The 19,971-nt window shown below is 45.6% G+C and overlaps 1 protein-coding gene across 5 annotated transcripts; it reads right to left on the minus strand.

Moving 5' to 3' along the window:
- Positions 1 to 1,557: 1,557 nt before the first annotated feature.
- On the minus strand, positions 1,558 to 19,035 carry Nnmt (nicotinamide N-methyltransferase). 5 transcript variants are annotated; one of them, XM_038323384.1, is made up of 4 exons: positions 18,648 to 19,033; positions 17,226 to 17,433; positions 7,312 to 7,766; positions 1,558 to 2,747 (listed from the first exon to the last, which is right to left on the minus strand). In XM_038323384.1, the coding sequence occupies exons 1-3, from the start codon at positions 18,799 to 18,801 to the stop codon at positions 7,334 to 7,336; spliced, it is 795 nt and encodes a 264-aa protein (XP_038179312.1). In that variant the 5' UTR covers positions 18,802 to 19,033; the 3' UTR covers positions 1,558 to 2,747; positions 7,312 to 7,333. The 5 variants fall into 5 exon arrangements, with proteins under 5 accessions (XP_038179312.1, XP_038179311.1, XP_038179309.1 ...); XM_038323383.1 differs by having other exon boundaries at positions 1,558 to 2,750; XM_038323381.1 differs by lacking the exon at positions 1,558 to 2,747 and adding an exon at positions 3,804 to 6,537.
- Between the last annotated feature and the right edge of the window lie 936 nt (positions 19,036 to 19,971).

Consider the following 19,971-nt stretch of genomic DNA (forward strand, 5'->3'; position numbering starts at 1 on the left):
TTTCTAGATGTGTCGTGGAGAGAGGTTCCAGAGATGATTGGAAGAGAGGGTGTAAACCAAGTGGAGAGACTTTGTGAGTGTGGGTAACACCATCCAGCAGACTGGGAGCCTCGAGTGGAACAAAGCAGAAAGGGAAAGGGCTCACAATCTGTTTGTTTTTAAATAGTTTTTTTTAAAAAAAAATACAAAATATTATGATTTTCCCTTCCCCCAACTCATTCCAAATCCTATCTCTCCACTCACCCAAATCTACACCCTTTCTCTCTCTCTGTCTCTGTCTCCCTCTTTCTCTCTCTCATTAGAAAACAGACAACAGCAACAAAGGATAAAACAGAAAAAAAGAACCAAGAGCCAAAGAAAAATTACAAAAAGCAAACACATATAGATGCAGAGACACACACAATTGCTCACACAGAAATCCCATAAAAATACAAAATCAGAACCATAATATATAAGCAAAAGACCTGTGAGGCAAAAAAAGGGGGGGGGAGACAAAGCTTTTAGACAAAAACAAACATAAAACTCCCAAACTACCATTGATTGAGTTCATTTTGTGTTGGCCCGCTACTGCTGCGTATGGGGATTGCCCTTAGGTGTGCTTTGTCTGTCCAGTCAGAGTCCACTGGAGGAAGCTAATTTTTCCTTTGTGAGAGGTTGCCAATTGGGATAACTTCCCGGTTAGGGCTGTGGGCTTGTGTCCTCTTCCCCTCTCTCCAAATCTCACTTTTGATTCTTCTTGAACAAGTTCAGTTTTTGCTGCAGCTGTCACTCCTAGACGTCAGACCCCATGCTCTTCAGCCTTTGAACACTGAGTTGGGTTAGAGAGGTCTTCCATCCTAGCCTGGGCCTGCATCATCCATCCTCTTCCCGAGGCTCCCAGATTCTTGGCCAGAGCAGCCACTGGCTTCCTTGGCTCTGTAGCCTGCAGACATCCATTGTGAGACATTCCAGTCTCTGCTTATGCAAAGCAATCTAATCAATCCCCTCTTATAATTATATACATTCCATTAGTTCGGTTCCTGTGAAGAACCGTGACTAATACAGACACCAAGCTTAAACTGCTTCCATCCTAAAGTGTGAATGATTCCATTAACTCGAAATCTCGACGCTTTGGTCAAGCCTACGGCTGAAGTACGTTATAGGCGGTGGATTTCAGGAGATCATAGGACCAGGATGAGTCTGCTCAGGGCTTGTGTGACACAGAAAAGGGTCAGGTCACAACTGAAATGAGATGATTCCCAAACCAAAATGAGGGGTAATCTCTGATCCTGGGGGTCACCAAGAAAAATACAAGCCACACCTCAACCCAATCCCCTGAAAGTTGAGGGAAATTATAGGTTGTTTGAATTATGGGGGCCAATTTCACCTGAAAAAAAAAAATTTCTTTTGAGACAGGGTCTCAGGCTGGCCTCAAATTCTTTATGCAGCCAAAGATGACTTTGAACTTCTGTTTCACCGGAGTGCTGGGATTTCCTGGCTCTAATCGCCACACTAGATTTCCTGTGATGCTGAAGATTGCAGGAAATCACGTTACTTGAATTTTAAAGGAAGAATTAATTCTATCTCAACAAGCATGGCTTTTAATTCATAAAATCATAGAACACTGGACCTTGTGGGTACATAATTCAACTTCTCATTTTGCAGTGGAAACCAGGGCTTTCAAAGGTGAAGCCCTTTGCGTTGACCCCAGCAGCAAGTTTTCAGCAATTAAACAAGAGGTTTTAGCTTTTCATTTTCCAAGTCTTTACTCACATTAGAAAGACATATTAGATATATTGATCCCGCAATGGCAAAGATCATATTAAACTGTGGGGCTTTCTCACACTTAGCAAGTTGCAGAAAGGGGGGGCAAGTTAAGGGAGGCAGAAACCCAGCACTGAGTGTGGCAAGGGGCAATCGGCTAATAGCTTGTTCTAGAACCATCTGCGTTCTTCTCTGCGTTGCTCTCCATTGCTTACATGCCTGCTCCTAGAGAGTACACAGTCACGTGATTAGGAACAACCTATCTATTTATTAAACATCCAACGCCCCATTTTTTTCCTTCAAAGGGGAGCCATGGTAACCTAACAGGAGAGAAACTATTCCCTGGTTTTCAGCATTAAGTCAGAACAAAGGCAATATTAACTCAACAGTCTGCAGAGGGTCTGCAGTTCAGCCCCAAATCTACCCCTTATTTCATCAAACACCATTAAAATAAAAATTAAAATCTGGAGTCTAGTCATTTGGTCAGCAACCAACGCCACCGAAAGACTTCTTGATTTTCTTTTCTTAATATTAAAAGATTTGCTAAAGCACAAAAACTTCTTGTCCCTTTGTTGAATAAACAGGAAATAGAAGGCAAGTTAACTGCATAATCTAATATTCAACATTTCTCATGCTAAACTGGCCCAGACCCTCTGTATGAGTTATTAAAATTTGCATTTTGTGTATAGACCCTAAAGGGAAAATTTTAAAGTGTGTAAAAGTAATCACACATATTTTTTTTTGTTAGAGAAAAATGTGCTGAGCTCTCTTCCCCTTTTCTTAGCAACCTCATAAGTAGAGTGTCCAAAGGAAATAGGTTTCTTGTTTCGAAAGGTTTAATTTCTATTTAAATTCCTTTTGGCTTGAATGGTCCCAGGCTGGGAAAAGTCTTCAGTAAGAGCCGTGTGCGCCCTCTGCTGGCCATACAGAAGTCAAACAATGCGCTTCCACTCAATGAGCGAAACTGGCGGCCGGGAAGGACCAAAGCATCGAGATTCTTCCTTCTACTGGAAAATACAAAGCAGGATGCTCCCGTGACTCCATTCACACAGCAGTGTTTCTCTTTGCTATCATATTTAAAAATGCAGTGTAGAAGCAGAACATTGTTTTATAACAAAGCTGAACTGCACAGACCTGGGCTGTCCACAGAGGTACAGCTACAAGGAAAGCCTGGTAAGCCTTGTTCAGATAGACTGCCAAAAAATGCTGGTGATTCCTGAGGACCAGAAGACCTATTTACTATTATAGTGTGCTGTCCTAGCTTCATTCTGCTGCTGTAAAAGTCACTCTGACCGAAAGCAACTTAGAGGAGGAAGAGATTTATTTGGCTTACATTTTGAGGTCATATAGCCCATCACTGAGGGTAGTCTAGGCAAGAACCTGAAGGAGAAGCCATGGAGGGAGGAATACTGCTCACTGGCTTGCGTGCTACTTTATGCTTGCACGTCTTTCTTATAGTTTAGGGTCACCATAGGTGCTTAGGGAATGGTATTGCCCACAGTGGGCTGAGCAACAAACAATCCCTCGCAGACATGCACAGGGCAACAGGATGCAAGCAATCCCTCAACTCAGAGGGATTTCCTTTCAGATGCTTCTAGGCTGAGCCAGGTTGATGATTCAAGCTGACTAGGGCATATTCTTTCCAGGTGCTGTGAGACTCCATGACCTCTGCCCTTTCCCAGGGATTAAGACCCACGAAGCCAGAGTGCTAAATGTCTTCTGAGTGGATGCCTTGCTCTAATGAAGGTTGGATTGCAAGTGTCCACGATGCAGACTTGGATAAAAGATAAAGTGGGTTTGGGAGATCACATTTAACGCTGTTCATTATGAAAATCCAACGAACGTAGCAACCCATGTCTCAACAGCTGTTCTGGAAAGAGTTAATTATACTGAAGACTTTTAATATAGCATGGCAAGTTACAGAACGGCTTTATGGGCATCTCATTTGATTTCAGTCCAGTCCTGAGAGATGCCTATTGCCCCTGTTTTTGAGCAAGGTCTCCAGCTGATGAAAGTGGTGTGGGGCTCTAATGATGCTCCCAGCATCCCCACCCCCTCGCATCTCTGAGTTGGCTGAAAGGCAGTCACAGCCTTCAAAGCAGAGCCTGGTAAACCATATCGTGAACATCTCCTTTGATTACTCTTGACAGCCAGATGATAGGAATTACCTAGGCTGGGACACATGCCACTAAATGAGCCAACCACCTCCTTTAATAGCTTTCTTTCCCCCTGGTCTTCCCCAAGGCATTATGCACAGCCACGTCGTCTCCTGCATCACACAAGTTCATGCAGGGTGAAATGTTCAAGTCTCCTGCATCACACAAGTTTACACAGGACGAAATGTTCAACGCTCCCCTCAGAAAGTCCACTAGCAACAGCTGAGCAAGGTCAGCGGTCAAAGACATTTACAAGTTGGAACCAGAATGACCTGTTTGCTCATGACTTGGTTAGTGCGTTTGATTTCAGAAAAGGCAAACAAAAAAAGCCAGAAGCCAAATGTTTGCTTAGGTCTGGGTTTCATTGAAAGAACAAACCGGTGAAGGGTGCGTCTGCCACTGGCAGGAGTCATTGCAGGCATCGGCACACACTGTCCCTCATGCTTCTCTTCCCTTCCTGCCTGCAAAACACACACCCTTATTCAGCCTACAAGGCCCAGAACAGGTACTGTGGGTTTTAGCACCCTCCCTTCAAGCACCCAGTGCTACTGATACCCCATCTGAGCCCTTCCTTCCATCAAGTGACTAACCATCCTTTAGGGAAAAGAAGCTACATATCTTACCTCTGCCAGAAAGAAAACTATGTGGGTACTCATAGTCCAGTCCCAGAACCCCAGAGGACAGGCAAGTTGTTTTCCAACTTTTTGGATCACCACCAGTAATAAATACAAGCTATCTCATAATCCGGTATCAAATACATCATCAAGTTGTGATGACTGGCTTTAATCGTCAACTTGACTCAGCCGAGAATCACCTAGAATGAGAGTCTCAGGGAAGGGTCGTCTACATTGGCTTGGCCTGTGGGGATGTCTGTGGAGATCTGGTCTTATGTCAAGTGATGTGGGAAGACCCAGCCCACTGTGGGAAGCACCACTCCCTAGGCAAGGAGTCCTAACTATGTAAGAGTTGGCGAAACTGAGCCGAGGAGAAGCAAACAATCGATTATGAACGCATCCCTGTCTTTCTGATCTTGGCTGTGGACGTGATAGGATCAGCAGCTTGAAGTTCCTGCCTTGACGTCCCCACAATGGTGTGCTGTAACCTGGAATTGTAAGTTGAAACAAACTCCTTTCTCCCACAACTTGCTTTTTGTCGGAGTAGTTTATCACAGCAACAGAAAAGAAACTAAAGCAGCGGTCACGGGCATGTAATAGATACCTTTCAGATGGATACACAGCCACGAAGCCAGCTCTGAGTAGAAGGTGCCTACAGCACTAACTTAACTGTGCCTAAGTGCAGGCCAGCGTGGGAGCAGATAGATATGTAGATTTGCAAAACAAAACTTCATAAAATGTTGTTGCATGCTTCTCTATTATTGGGGATTTGTTTTTGTCCAATTCGTTCTCTGTCAGTTTTATAATGTACATTGTGGTGCCCTCGATTGATTTTATGATACTCCAATGAGTATCGTGACTTTCAGTGTGAAAATATTGGTGTATTGGACATTTCGCCTGGTATTCCCCTGGCCCTGCTTGTTTCCTCATTTGCTGTTTGCATTTGTGGAATGGCTTCAAACTGGGAGGTTTTGATTGAGGGGAACAGCAATAAAGAGAGAGAGTAAGGGCAGAATGAGAAGAAACAATATCCCATCTGTCCCCTGTCCTTACCTTTGTATAGGGGCTGAGCTCCCTTACAAGTAGACTGCGTATCGCAAGATAACCAAAGTGTACACAAGAAACTTCATTAAACTTGAGTCACAAATAGGGCTGCTTCAGATCCCAATCAAAGGTCTATAAACTGCAGCCTTTGGTCCAAACCTACCTATCACCTGTTTTAGTAAGAAAAGTTGCGTTTTCACTTACACGCCATCCGTGGCTCACTCTGCTCCAACTGCAGGGTGGAATTATCTGTGATCAAATGTATACGACCAAGGCCAGGCATGTCAGAACGTGCCTTAAGTCTCAGCACTTGGGATGCAAAGGCAGGTGGATCTCTGTGAGTTCAAGGCCAGCCTCGTCTACATAGTGAGTCTCAGGACAGCCAGGACTACACAGTGAGACACTGTCTAACACACACCCACTCCTCAATCAATCAATCCATCCATCCATAAAGAAAGACTGTACGACCCACAAAGCCAAAAAGTATTTGCCATCTGGCTCTTGGCCAACCCTAGTAGAGACAGAATGTGTTCTCTGCCTCTTGGGCAGGAAGCCAGCATGGCTCTGATACACAGGCAGGGGAGTAGCTTCCTTCACACGGCCCTTCCCAGGCTCTGTCAGGAAGGGCTGCCGGAGCAGATGGTGCTGAATGGGAGGACCCTGGGTGGGGACTGAGAGAGCACCGTCCCTGGCAGCATCTGGGAGCTCTTGTCACGTCACTGTGTCTGCAAAGATGAGGGTCCTTGAGGCAGCTGTCATTGGAGCTTCATTTCCATCCCCAGGATCTGGCACAGGGAAGACGCATGGAGGGTGCTAAAGACACGCTTGCTGGATAGCTCTTGAATCAGGAGGAACTGGCGGGGTGTGGTGGCGAAGTATTTTCTTGTGGATGCTCTTGACAGCCACAGCAGTGGAGAGCCCAGAGAAGGACTCCTTTCCTACTTGGGCATGGGAGCACCTCTTCCCAGCTGCTTTGGCAACTAAGAGCAAAGATGGGCGTATGGTGATTGTGATGATAATTATGATCATGATCATTAACATTTATTAGATGCCCACCGAGTACCGAGCATCCCTCTGGATTCTTTCTAGCTTGTAATTCGTTTTCATTATCTTAACAAGGGGCTCTATTTCACTCTCATTTTGTGAATGAGGAAACCAAGGCACCGGAGAGGTTAGATAACCTGCCTAAGGAGTGGTGGAGTTTGGAAGTGGCGATGAGCTTTAGAAAAGAAAAAAACATCTGGATCACTGGGATGAATTGGAAGAAATACGGGTCAGCTGTCTGTCCTCTGGCCGCTGAAGTCAGACTGGTGCCGGTAGAGGGGACGTCTACTAGAGACTGTCCAGGCCCAGAGCAGATTCATCAGCATCAGAAACTGGGGTGTGCCAGTCTCTCCAGGAAGAAGGCAAGAGAAGAATGCAGCCACTCCCTGGGAGGTTAACAGTGAAAAATGGGTATCTTTGTAGTCAGTCAGGCGTGAGCTTGATTCTCGCCTGCTTCACAGGTGTGGCCGTAACTGCGTGTTTACGGTGGTGAAGCTTCTTGTGTGAGTACAGGTAGAGGACACCAGACATCTCAGTTACTCACCTGGGGGTCCCATAGCATTAATGTGTGTATGGAACACTAAGGAATGACCCATGAACTTATCCTAGACTGCCTACCAAACCCTGAACCATGGGGCCCCACCAGTCAGCGTCTACACCACACAGTGAACACCGCTGTCAGCACCATAGTCCGAAACAAACCAACAAACCTTTAATTGGGATCACAAGATGTCATTCAGCTCTGCCTGGCTTGCGCCCCACGAGGGAGAACAGTCCTTCATTGTTGGCTGTGGCAGAAGAGTAATTCTGAGAGATCACCTCAAACTGCTCAATGGTATAGCCAGCCTCTTCCACGGCATCTCGAACGGCCTCCCATCCCAGGGGAAGGCTGGAAAACCTCTGCTCTCCAATCATGTAGTAGCTACTCTTAAGGGCATCCACCAACACCAGGCAGCCCCCTGGCTTGAGCAGGCTGCCCAGGTTCCTGAGGGCAGTGCGGTAGGTGGGGAGGTCAGGGCAGGCAGCATCCAAGCAGAGCGTGCTGAGCAGGCAGTCAGCAGGAGGCAGAGAGACTTCCCCCAGAGGCTGGCTCTGAGTCACATCACACTTCAGCACCTGCTTGATTGCCTGCCTTAACTTCTCCTCCTTCTCAGGCCCCTTGGTTCTGGAAAACACACACAGACCAGCATCACTCACTGCTCGACATATGGGAACCCCAGTTTTCTTTGGTTGGGGCTGAGGATGTATGTCAGTGTGGACCATACTGTGGTTCTTAAATTCATCCTACTCCAGTGTCTGGATGTTACCCCAAGCTGAGCCATGAAACCAATCACAATAGTTCCCACCTGCTTCTGAAACGAACTGCCCTCCATGGAATTGCTCTTCTCCCACCTTTTATTAATATATATTTTTAAGTTATCAGTACTGTCCTTGACTGCTTTGTCAAAGTGCAAGGTGGAAGCTATTTGACTCTCACACAGTCAATAAAGGAGCTTTGGTGCTGAACGATTGTCTTTACAGTAGTTACCTGTTCATGAGGGGATGGGATCCAACATGGGCAGGTTTACAAGCTGTTGGTCATGGGGCCTGGGGATTTGGCTCAATCAACCAAGTACTTGTCTAACTTGTATTATGTCCTGGGTTCCATCCCCAGCATCACATAAACTGGGCATGGGTGTGGTACTGCCTGCCTGCAGTTCCAACTCAGAGGGCAGAGGCAGGAGAATCAGAAGTTGGTTACCTAATGAGTTCAAGGTCAGTCTGGGCTACAAGAAGCTCTGTGAGTCCCTGGCTCAAAAAACAAATAATAAACAAATGACACCAAGAGAAACCCTCGTTGGTTATCTTACCACTGTGGCCAGGGTCTCGGGTCAGTCCCTTTCTCCTGACTGCAGCTTTCCTAACCTTATTTTCTTGGTAACCCCATCAAGACAACTGCCTCTTTTGGCCAAATCAATGGAATTTCAATTAATCGATAGATGAGAAAGCAGGAACAGGAAATGAGGTCATATATGGTCCTGTAGTTTATATCTGGAATGTCCCTAAATGGCTGTTGTGTGAAAGGCTTGTCACTGGTTGGATTCTACTGAAAGGTGGTGGAGCCCATTAGAAGGTGGAGCCCAGTGGACCATTGCTGTGGACATGCCCCAACAGGAATCATAGGGTCCTGGCATCTTCTCTCTTCTGGTGAGTGGCTTTTCTCCATCACATGTTCCTACCCTGATCCTCCACCATAGCCTTATAAGTGGCCTGGAACTGTGGGCTGAAGGGAGTCTTCCTCTTTGCAGAGCTACTGTCTCAGTTATTAGCTACCCAAATGGAAAGCTGACTGACATGTGGGGTCCATTTCGCATCTGTGAGGGGAGAGAATAAAGTAATAAACAAACATGTAGAACCCATCAGATGAACTGGAGAGGGGAATCAGAAAAGAAAAAAAAACATAGCAGAAAGCCAAAGAGAAAGGGAATGGAGTACCCAGGGCCCTGAGCTCCAGTAGGAGCCCTGACTAGTGGTGCAGAACCCTTTGACAAAACTGGTTGACAAAGCACCTGGGCACTGCACAGCTGTAGACTCAGGGAACGCAGCCATCTGATACAAACCCCAGGAGATGAGATGGGCATTTGATGGAGACAGTAGATGGTACTCCAACATCCACCAAGAAGGAAGAGCTTAAGTTGGGACAAGTTCTGGTCATAAGGAAGCGTCAATGGTTTGAAGAAAACTTATATTTGCCTCTAGGCAGAAAGATTTAAGGTGGGCAAAGTTGTCTGTGGCCATGTAGTTTGAGCATTTGTCTGGCACCTTCCGTTAGTTGCCAGTGTCCTTTGAATTTGCTTTAACTTTTCATGTGAGAGGCTTGATTATGGGCAGAGAGAAAGAGAGTATCACCGGCCCTCAGAGAAACATGCCCAAACCACAAGGTTATACTTTACATGTACTGGGAGGGCTAGCATGAAAAAGACAGGTAACAAGTGTTGGTAACATGCCTGCCTACACTGCCAGTGAGAATTTAAAATACTCCAACTGCTTTGGAGAATAGTCTAAAAGTTTCTCCAAAAGTTAAATATGAAGTTTCCGCATGGCCCTGAATTCCACTCATGGATGACTTAGGGTTTCGATTGCTGTGAAGAGACACAGAGACCATGGCAGCTTTTATAAGGGGAGACATTTACAGGGGTGGTTTACAGCCTCAGAGGTTCAGTCCCTTGTCATCATGGTGGAACATGGCGGTGCACAGGCAGACGTGGTGCTGGAGGAGGAGCTGAGAGTCCTACACCTTGCAGGCGACAGGAAGTGAACTGAGACACTGGGCATGGCTTGAGCATATATGAGACCTCAAAGCCCACCTCCACAGTGACACACTTCCTCCAACAAGGCCATACCCACTCCAACAAAGCCACACCTCCTAATAGTGCCACTCCCTATGGGCTTACAGGGACCAGTTGCATTCAAAGTACCACTTAAGACAAACAAAACATATCCACACAAAAACTTGTATATGTATGTGCTTAAATGACCCAAGATAATTTTAAATACCCAACAGCCTATAAATCAGTAATTCTAATGTGGGAGATGCACAGCTGAGGAAACTAATTGCCAGCCATGGATTCTGATGTGTGCTACAACATGGGTGGATCTGGGAGACATAATACTACGTAACAGAAGCCAGAACCAAAGGTTATGCATTACACAATCCCGCTTTCACGCAATGTCCAGGAAGGCTCTAGAGACTAAAAGCAGGGAAGAGATTACTAGAGGCTGAGGAAGTTGGCAGGGGTGAGAATTTCTCTGGGGAATTTACAAAAATATTTTAAAATCATTTGACATGAGATTACACAGTGCTGTGGATACACTAAAAACTGGGTTCCACTTTAAATGTATCTATTGATGGTATGGTCCTAGCTCAGTAAGCTGCCCTATCTAAAAATAAGGGTTGATCAGGCATTGGGGCATCTACCTTTAATACTAGCTGAGGTGAAACAGGAGGATTATGAGTTCAAGACCAGAGTGGGTGATATGTGAGTCCAGGCCAGCCCGGGGTTATGTAGCAAAACTGTGGAGAAGAAAGGGGAAGAGAAGAAGAGAGGGAATGTTGGGGAGAAGACAGTGAGAATCACACAGAAAGAGACAGAGGCTTAGCAGGTGCTATCAGGAAATTTCCAGAACTGCTACACTGGTGTCTACCTAGGGGATTAAAAAATGGAGGCTGGAGAAATGGTTCAGTAGTGAAGAGGCCACACTGCTCAGGCAGAGGACCTGGGTACCAGGTCCAAAGGAAATCTAATTCCCCAGGCCCCAAAAGGCAGTCTTATGAGCTCAAGTTGGACTGTAGGAGGATTTCTGGCAGCTAGTTAAAAAGTCAGCCTTCCTCAGGAACTTGTGGACTGATTCCATCTACCTAAAGGAGTCATGTCCCTTATCTCTGGCAGAAGGAGCATATAGCTACATATGGTGCCTATTAGCACATCAAAGCTCATGCTGGCCTCCAGCCTCCTTCAGTATCCCAAGTATCTGCTACACGTTTCAAAGTCCATGCTAGCATCCTAGTCCTCACCTCCCCCCATCCATCATAAACATTGGCTTCCCGCCCCTCTGCTCATTCTCCTTATAATCCTGCTAATCTCACTATGTTTGCTCTCTTCCTCCCTCCCTCCCTCCCTCCCTCCTCTCTCTCTCTCTTTCTCTCTCTCTCTCTCTCTCTCTCTGTGTGTGTGTGTGTGTGTGTGTGTGTGTGCGCGCGCGCGCGTGTGTGTGTGCACGCACATGTGTGTTCTTTTCCTGTTACTCTCACTTTTCTCTAGCCTCTGCTATTCTCATCTCTTGAAGATAGTCCTGGCCATGTCCGGTCTGCTGGCCATGCTCAGTGTACTTCTTTCTCTCTCTGCTCTGGGCTCTTCCAGATGCCTCTGGCTGTTCTATCTCTCATCTCTACATTAAAAACCTTCTCTCCAACAGTCCCATGGAGTGGTCATGTCATCAGTAAAGGTCCTAGCATCCACACTGGGCAGCTCACAATCACCTGTAACTCTAGCTCAAAGGGATCTGACGTTCCCTGACCCCCCCCCCCACGGGTTCCTGAACCCTGTGGTCACATACCCACACAGAGAAGCATACACATACTTTAAAATAATAAAGATAAATCTTTTAAAAGATTATTCATGATTGGGTCTACCTGCACCCTTAATCAGGGGTGAAGATGGTCCGTCCTACGGCAATCACTTTGTGCTGATTTGCCTTGGAATTTTTCCACTTTAAAAGTTTCCTATGCTGAAATTTCTTGTGCTGGGTTCTTTATGCAGTCCTGGGCAAAGTAGAACAACCATCATCCTAAAAGCAGGCAAGTCACCCAGCCCTGCTACAATACAGATGATTTGATAGAGCATGTTAAGAAGAAAAACTGATTATTAAGCAATAGATGTCTATGAAAATAAGTAAAGAAAGTAGATCAGGAAAAAATGGAATTACCTGTCTACACATATACACAACAAGTGTATAGAAGAGGCTAAGGCAAATAGAACATGGTGATTTGGGGGTGGGGGTTAAAATGCTACTCTAGGCTGGGGACATTGTTAGAATGTGTATTTAAGCGATTACGTCAGAAGCAAAGTGGACCTTTGTGCCCTATTGTGTATTAAGCTATTTTAAAGACACAAATTACCACAGAACTAGCACTTGCCAGTCAGTCGATGATGAAAATTGTTCCCACACTGTGAAGCCCACTGTGAAATCTCGAAAGCTCACAGGACATGTGCCAATTTGAGAAGGGGAATTTGTTAGGCTCTCCCACCGCTGCTGGTACCTGCTTGTCCTTGGCTGCTTAGCAAACATTGGTGAACTCAGTTGCCAAGGCAGCTATGTAAAGATTACCCCGCAGGGCTCCTCGAGGACTGTGGGTAACACCCACAGGGAAATGGACTCTCCTGGAGACCCAGGCAATTACCACTCAGCCTCACGTTTAGCTCAAGGAGAAGGTGATAAACACATACCAGAGCAGCATGGAGCTTGGTTTACAGAAAGCTAACTGCGGCGTGGCCATTGCTCTCCTTGTAAAGATTGACTCTTTCAAATAGAGGCTGCCATTTCCCCTGTGTATATGCCCAAGGGACATGGCAGAGAAGGAAAGAACAGGTAAGGATTCCTGCAAGAGCCCTTTGTAAGAATGTCTTCCCATACCCAGTAATTATCTTGCGATTCTGCCTACAGGGAGAAGCAAGGCAGCTAGTAAGTCAGAATCTCCACAGGAGCCCTTTCCAGTCCACTCCCCTGCCCCAGTCCTCATTCCAGTAGCCTTCAGCACACCTTCCTGCTTCAAAGCCATCAGCACAGCCCAAGGACATAAAGGTTGAGGAAGCCTGGTGTTATGGTACTTGCCCTTAGTCCCAGCGTTCAGGAGGTGGAGGCAAGAGGCTCAGGAGTTCAAGGTCATTCTCGAGTACAGAAGGAGTTTAAGGCTAGCTGGTGCACAAGACCCTGTCTCTAAACAACAATGAAAAGAAAAGTCAGATAAACTTGAGTATTGGCATAAGAATTATGAGAGGCAGGAAGAGTTGTCCATAACCTTTAAGCAAGCACAGTCCACACCTGAATCAGGTAGACAGTGTAGGCAGGGCGTGGAGTCCGGAAGGCAGGATACATCCGTTTGTTTATTTTACACTCGCATTTGAACCTCAGTTATGTGCTAGGTACTGGAGTACTCAAAGGTCCTGGCGAGTCAGGGATGAACAAGAGAGAAACAGCTCCTGGCTTCCTGGAGATTACAGAAGGGAAGAAAGGAAAATAGTGAATCTAAGGATCACTTGCCAAAATTAGAAGCAAAAATGGATACGATCAAGGAGGAAAAGGGTCATGGGATGTGGGATCCTGGCTTCATCTAGTAGTCTACAGTGGCAAGTTCAAAAGGAGCCATGTAAGCAGAGATGCGAGAAGGCATCTGCCATCACTGACCAGGCCAAAGAGAGGAGCGAGAGGAGGAGGATGCTCCAGCGTGAGAAGACGGCACGTGTCCTAGCCCACCTGGTAGAGGGCATAAGGAAAAGAGTGTGTCCGTAGGCAAATGAAATGCTGGGCTCCAGACAAAACAAGCCTTTGTGGATTGAATTTAAAATTTTACCTTCTAGGCCAGGAATGGTAGCACACACCTTTGATCCCAGCACCCTGGAGAGAGAGGCAGGCGGATCTCTGCGAGGCCAGTCTGGGCTACAGAGTGAATTCCAGGCTGTCAGGGCTACATAGTGAGACCCATCTCCAAAACTGGGATTTTGCTTTCTATCCTAGGAAGTTGAAATGGCCCTATGGAAAGGCATGTAAACGCAAAATCCTAGAAGAAGAAACAAGACACAAGTTAGAGGCTAGCCTGGGCTACCAAGTAAGCCCTTGCTTCAAACAAAGGGGAGAGGAGAGTCCTGATCAGAAGTAGGTCTTGGAATGAAAACAAACAAGTGCCTTGTAGCAGAGGCTAGGCTAGAGTCACTCTGTAGCTCAGGCTGGCCTGACCTTGAAGATTCTGCTGTTGTCTCTGCCTCCTGAGTGCTGGGATGACCAAAATGCACCACCATGCCCAACCCTTACCAACCTCTGTATGGGGACCTTTGGCTTCAGTTAACAGCCACTATTCCAGCATGCCATCCAGTTCTTTCCTGGAAGGCTCAGGGGGCCCACTGCTCTCTAGAGGGACACCTGGAAGTCCCTGTCTTCTCCAAATCCCTAGGCTATATAGGTGGAGAAAATGAGCTTACACAGCACACTCTATCTCATCTCCCTTCTCCTGGGTATCCTGGTATCCTGGTGGGTCTGCGGGAATCTTGGCTTTAGACCCAACTCCTCCCACCATCATGGTCACCTCAGCAGATCTCATGAAGAAGGAACTCAAACCCTGTGCACAGTCAGGGGGCCTGAAGGTCTGCATCTCCTCTTCTTAAAAACAAAACATATATGGGTATTTTGCTTCATGTATGTCTGTTCACCAACAATGTGTGTGTCTAGTGCCTTCAGAGGCCAGAAGAGGGAGGGAGTCAGGGCCCCTGGAACTCGAGCTACAGACAGTTGTTAGCTCCCTTGTGGGTGCTGGTAACTGAACCCCGGCCCTCTGGAAGAGCAGCCAGTGCTCTTAAGCACTGAGCCACCTCTCCAGCCCCAGACTCTGCATTTCTAACCTGCTACTACAAGATGTATTAAAGCTGCTAATCTGAGGATCCCAAGGCTAAGCAATATGTTGTTCAAGGGGCCAAAGGCTAATTCATGCTATTTCTAGGACTTCTTTTCTAAGTTTTCTTTTTGTGCATATGTATGTGTGTGGAGGGTGCCATTAGAATCCAGAAGATGGATCCCCTAAAACTGGAGTTATAGGCAGCTGTGAGCTACCCAAATGTGGGTGCTTGGAACTGAAAACACAGTTCCCTGCTACAGCAGCAAGACCTCTTAAAGTTCCCAATGACCAGGCCAACTCCTTTTTCTAGAATTTCTTAAGAAAAGAGTTTATTTTCTTTGCTCATGAAAGACCTAGGGTAAGTACATAATACCTCATTTGAGACAAGAATTTGGTACTGATATCTTAACACTTTCAAACAGCCATAATTCAAAAAAATCATGAGTGATTTTTAAATGTCCAACTTGTATTCCCAAAGCAGCAGAAGAAAGCAGCTAGCTTCTATTGTCCTTGGAAGCCATCAGCACAAGAAATATCTTCAGATAAAGAAGAAATAATCTTGGTGAAAATGGACTGTAAGTTGATAGAGGGACTCGAAGATGGGAGAGAGACGTAAGTGGAATGGGATCACTATCGTTCTCAAAATAGTTGAAGCTGCTGGATGTGGCATGAGGATAAGGAAGGCACGCAGGACTTTCTGCCAAAAGTACAGTTCCTCATCCAGGCCCAAGTGACGGGGATGGGGAGGGCATCTTAAGAAGCAATTGTTCTGAGCTGACGATTCTACAGGGAGATAAGCAACTCTTTTAGTAGCCTGTTACACTGAAGAGCTCATTTTTGAATGAGATGTGGGCTGTGATATCTAGGGAAAGTGGGAATGCAGCTCCCAGAGCTTTCTGGACAGGTGTTTTGTATTTCAGAAAGATGTATTGGTCTCAAATAGCACAAAACTTCTGTTTAATAAGATTTCTTTGAAAGTCTGTCAATTCTCGTAAATTCTTTATTTGTTTAATGAGTTTTGATAGTGTCCAAACCCTCACAGCAAGTTATTCCAATTCTGTCCCTGGGAATCATGTACTTCATATAAGAGTAGTAAGATTCACCTTCACTTTAAAGAACGTTTCTTCACTTATGCTAAATGTGTAAGAGGTTTCTATGTTAAATGGCCATATGAAAATTGTCTCTCAATTTGTTAGTAAATGCCATACTCTTTAACTTGCCCTTGAAGGTCCTAAATCACCTAATATTTATCTGCCTTCTTTGGTAGGAGTTATAAGGCATAGGGGCTTCTTCTGATCTGGTCTAAGAGCTAGTCTTATGGGGTGCAACACAGTTTTTCAACTAAGTTTGTTGAATGGGTGGGTGGGTGGATGGATGGATGGATGGATGGATGGATGCTAGTTCTTTTAACCATGAACCAAGAAGTACTAACCTTCCAGAACCTTCATCTGGATATCTATGCTCCAACAGTGGATTATTTGAAACAGAAATCAAGAAGTCAATTCTATTACAATAGCTACAATAAACACATAAGTAAATAAGCTCGAAATAAAATGAACTAAAACAAGCCAACAATCTTTACAATGAAAACATCAATATAGAACAGTGCAGACATCAAGAAAATGGAATGAACTGTCTGCGGGTAGGAAGAACCAAGGTCACAAACACGTCTGTGTGACCCAGAGCAATTTGTGGAATTAATATCATCCCTATTGAAACACTAATGATGGGGTTGAAAAAAATAATCTAAAAATCTGCATACAACCATAGATTATGCAAAGCCCAGATAGCACCAGGGGAAAACTATCAGGAATCATACACTGCCTCACTTCAATAACACCACCACCACCAGCAACAACAACAACAAAGCTATAGGCACCCAAACAGCACAGTATTACACACACACACACACACACAGAGAGAGAGAGAGAGAGAGAGAGAGAGAGAGAGAGAGAGAGAGAGAGAGAGAGAGAGAGAGAGAATAAATAATGGAACACAACTGACAGCCCAGGACTAAGCCCGTGTATCTACACCCAGCTGGTTTCAATAGGATGATAGCTGAAGAAAGGACAGCTCTTTAAGTAAATGGGAGGGATATGAACTCAGGACTGTGCGTTTCTGTGACAAGCCCTTTACCCACTGACTATCTCCCGGTTCCCTATCGGCTCTAATTTTACAGATGGTGAGTAATGGATTCTTTTGGCATAGTTGCTTCATACTGCTTCTGTCGGTTAAAAATCCTGGTCAGTGTTGTGCTGTTTCCAGCTTTGGTTGGAGGGCTGACAATAAAATAATACTCAGGTAGCGTGGAGGGCACCTAGTCTGTTCTCCTGAACCCCATTCTCCATCTGGAGCTCCCTTTGGTCTCTGTCTCTGTGTTTCTTTTGTGTTTTTCAACTGAATTGTGATGGTATTTCTGGACTGACAGAAAAATCAGGCCCCTTCAGAAGGCTGAAAAGCAGATACCCATCACCCTACCTGTTCCCTTCGAGATCACACACATAGGTGACCACTGGAGACCAGTCAAAGGCCCCTGGCTCCTTCTTCAGCCACTTCTGCAGCTCCCAAAGGTTCTGGTCTGTGTAATCACTGACAATGATCTCCTTGAAGGACTCACAGGCAGAGAGAAGCTGATAAATGGTGGGGCCAGAGCCAATGTCAATCAGGAGGTCTCCTTTCACACCACCTGGTCCAGAGGAGGAGGGGATCAGGCATCATAAGAGGACAGGCTGAGCTGAAGTTCCACCGTCTTTACTGGGATTGTGCCAAAAATGCCCCAGACAGACAGACCACCTACCACTCTCCATTAACATCATTTGGTAAGAAATCTTTCTACTTTCTATCCCTACCTCAAGCTTAGTCCTGAGTGGGGACATTGTTTGCTGGGCTATTTAGCTGTCTGGGGGGCAAGATATACATCTGGTATACAGATCACTGATCCCAAGAGATGACGGCATAGACAAGGTAAAAACTTTTAAGGAGTACTTTGATAGAAACTTATTTTTTTGTTGTTCTTTAACAATGGAATTTAGGGACTAGAGAGATGTCCCAGCAGTTATGAATACTTACTCCACAGTGACGAGGGCCAGCACCCATTTAACAAGTCAGGCATTTTACAAATGCCAGTAATCCCATCTCTGAGAGGAGCAGAGAGGAGAGGCTCTCTGGGGCTTACTGGCTTCCAGGCTAGCCAAGATGCAACCCCAGGTTTAGGAAGAGACTCTGTCTCAAAGGTCTAGGTGGAGAGGATGATGGAAGAGGACACCTGATGCCTTCTTCTGGCCCCATGCAAGCATAGGCATGCAACATGGGCACATAGGCTTACACAGACACACATTACTAAATAAATGAAAAACGCTGAGATTAAGTAATGATCAAAGTCCCCAGTTCTTAATATCTGAGGAGGTCTTTACCTCATGGGAAAATATTCCTTTCAATTAAGAAATCAAACTTTTAATTTAATTTATTTATTTGTTTGAGACAGAGTCTGACTCTATAGCCCAGGCTATGCAGAAAAAGCACTATGCAGTCCAGGCCAACCTCAGACTCATGGAGGTCCTTCTGCATCAGTCTCTTGCATCCTGCGCCCCAGATCTCTGCTCTCTTAGATTCTCTAAAGTGTCCCATGAGGTTGGATGGCTGCTTCGAGCCACCCAGTAAGTCATTGTAGAAGCAAGAAGGACAATATTCAGGCCCTCTGGCTTCATTGCTCAAGACCATATAAAAGACAATGGAGAAAAAAAGAACTTTGTAAACTGTAAAATAGCTAAGCCAACATTCATTTTTACTCTCATTAAAGAAACAAGTGACGCCAAGAGACTGTCCAGGAACAATGGCTAGACACAGGTCCAGTCATCCCCTGAGACACAGTGTGACTCATATTTAGACAGACAAACTTACCCAGGCAGAATATCTTAAAAAGATTTTCCAGCAGATGTCTGAGGATCACGTTTTCTGCACAGTGTCTGGACCCAAAGCTGTAATATTTTTCCAAGTAATCCCGGGGATTAAAATGATTTAGATAAGTGTCCTTAGAGGTAAAGCCGGATTCCATCGTGTCTCAGCTCTGTGCCACCAGCCCGCTGCACTCCTGCCCCCTCCTCCAGAAGCCAGGGATCACCCTGGGAAGTTGGCTTTTGGAATCTGGAGCTGTCAATCTTCCTTTGGCTCCGCCCATCCCTTAGAGGCTAATGTTAAAATAGACCTCAGTTGTTCTGAGGTCTGCTAAACACTAACGGTAAAATAGACCTCAGATCTCCCGACTATTCCAGGTAGTGACGAAATTACTGAAGAAGGGAGCTTAGGAGAAAAGGAGTGGCAGAGGGAGGGTCACACATTGCATGGCACTTTCTACGCAGTGGCAAAGGTCAGCTGCCAGAGGCTGCAGATGGGAGAAATGGCCCGGCTCACTGTGGAGATTGCTTAATCCCTGGAAGAAGCCCCAAATTCAGAGGACCGGGTCATCTCCAAACAATCCAGTAATTTTTCTTCTTTTTACAAGTATTTGTCCCCCTCCCCCCAAAAAAAGAGTCACAAAGAATGGTTTCAGTTTAAACATACGAAAGAAAGAAAAGTGGATGGGGGGGTAAGGACAAGTGCTCATGGCTAAGGAATGTTCGCTTAAATAAATCACAGATGAAGTCTGGAAAGATTAATTTTTAGAACATGGACAAGTGTCTTCTTGGATACAGCTTGGCAGTTGCACTCCCGAGCTCACTGTAGTTATGGTCACCTGCGCAAGGTCAAGCCAACAAGATCAGGCAACACCCCAGCAGGCAGCACTAATTGGGCTCAGTGAGGTCGTGAACATGGGCGGGGGATGTGTAAAAGGTGGTAAGAAGTAGTTGGAGGTGGGTACGATCAAGATAAATTATAAGAAGGAATGAAATTGTCATGAATAAATAAAAGATATTCTTAAGAATGTTTGAACATCAAATCACCAAACATGGTTATGGGCTGAAAATATAACTCAGTTGGTAAAACGCTTGCCTGTCCTGCATTAGTCTTGAGGCTTGATTTCCCCCCAGCATTGCATAAATCTAGCTGATGTGCATGTCTGCAATTCCAGCACTTAGGAGGCAGAGTTGGGAGTTCAGGTTCATCCTTGGCTGCATAGCAGGTTCAAGGTCAGCCCAATGCATCTGTGGCTCCTTCTGACTCCTATCACTGCTCAGCTTCCCCCAAGCCTCCCTGCTGCTTCCAAGAATTAAAACCCTGCCAGTTA

Source organism: Arvicola amphibius, chromosome 3, assembly GCF_903992535.2.
Source record: "Arvicola amphibius chromosome 3, mArvAmp1.2, whole genome shotgun sequence".
Lineage (NCBI taxonomy): Eukaryota > Metazoa > Chordata > Mammalia > Rodentia > Cricetidae > Arvicola > Arvicola amphibius.

Excerpts from the sequence above, each read along its gene's own strand:
- Nnmt (XM_038323384.1), bottom strand. The coding sequence starts at position 18,801 with ATGGAATCCGGCTTTACCTCTAAGGACACTTATCTAAATCATTTTAAT. Across the intron at positions 17,434-18,647 it reads TTTTAAGATATTCTGCCTGG|GTGGTGTGAAAGGAGACCTC; the intron begins GTAAGTTTGTCT and ends CCTCTGGACCAG. Across the intron at positions 7,767-17,225 it reads TGTGATCTCGAAGGGAACAG|AACCAAGGGGCCTGAGAAGG; the intron begins GTAGGGTGATGG and ends TGTGTTTTCCAG.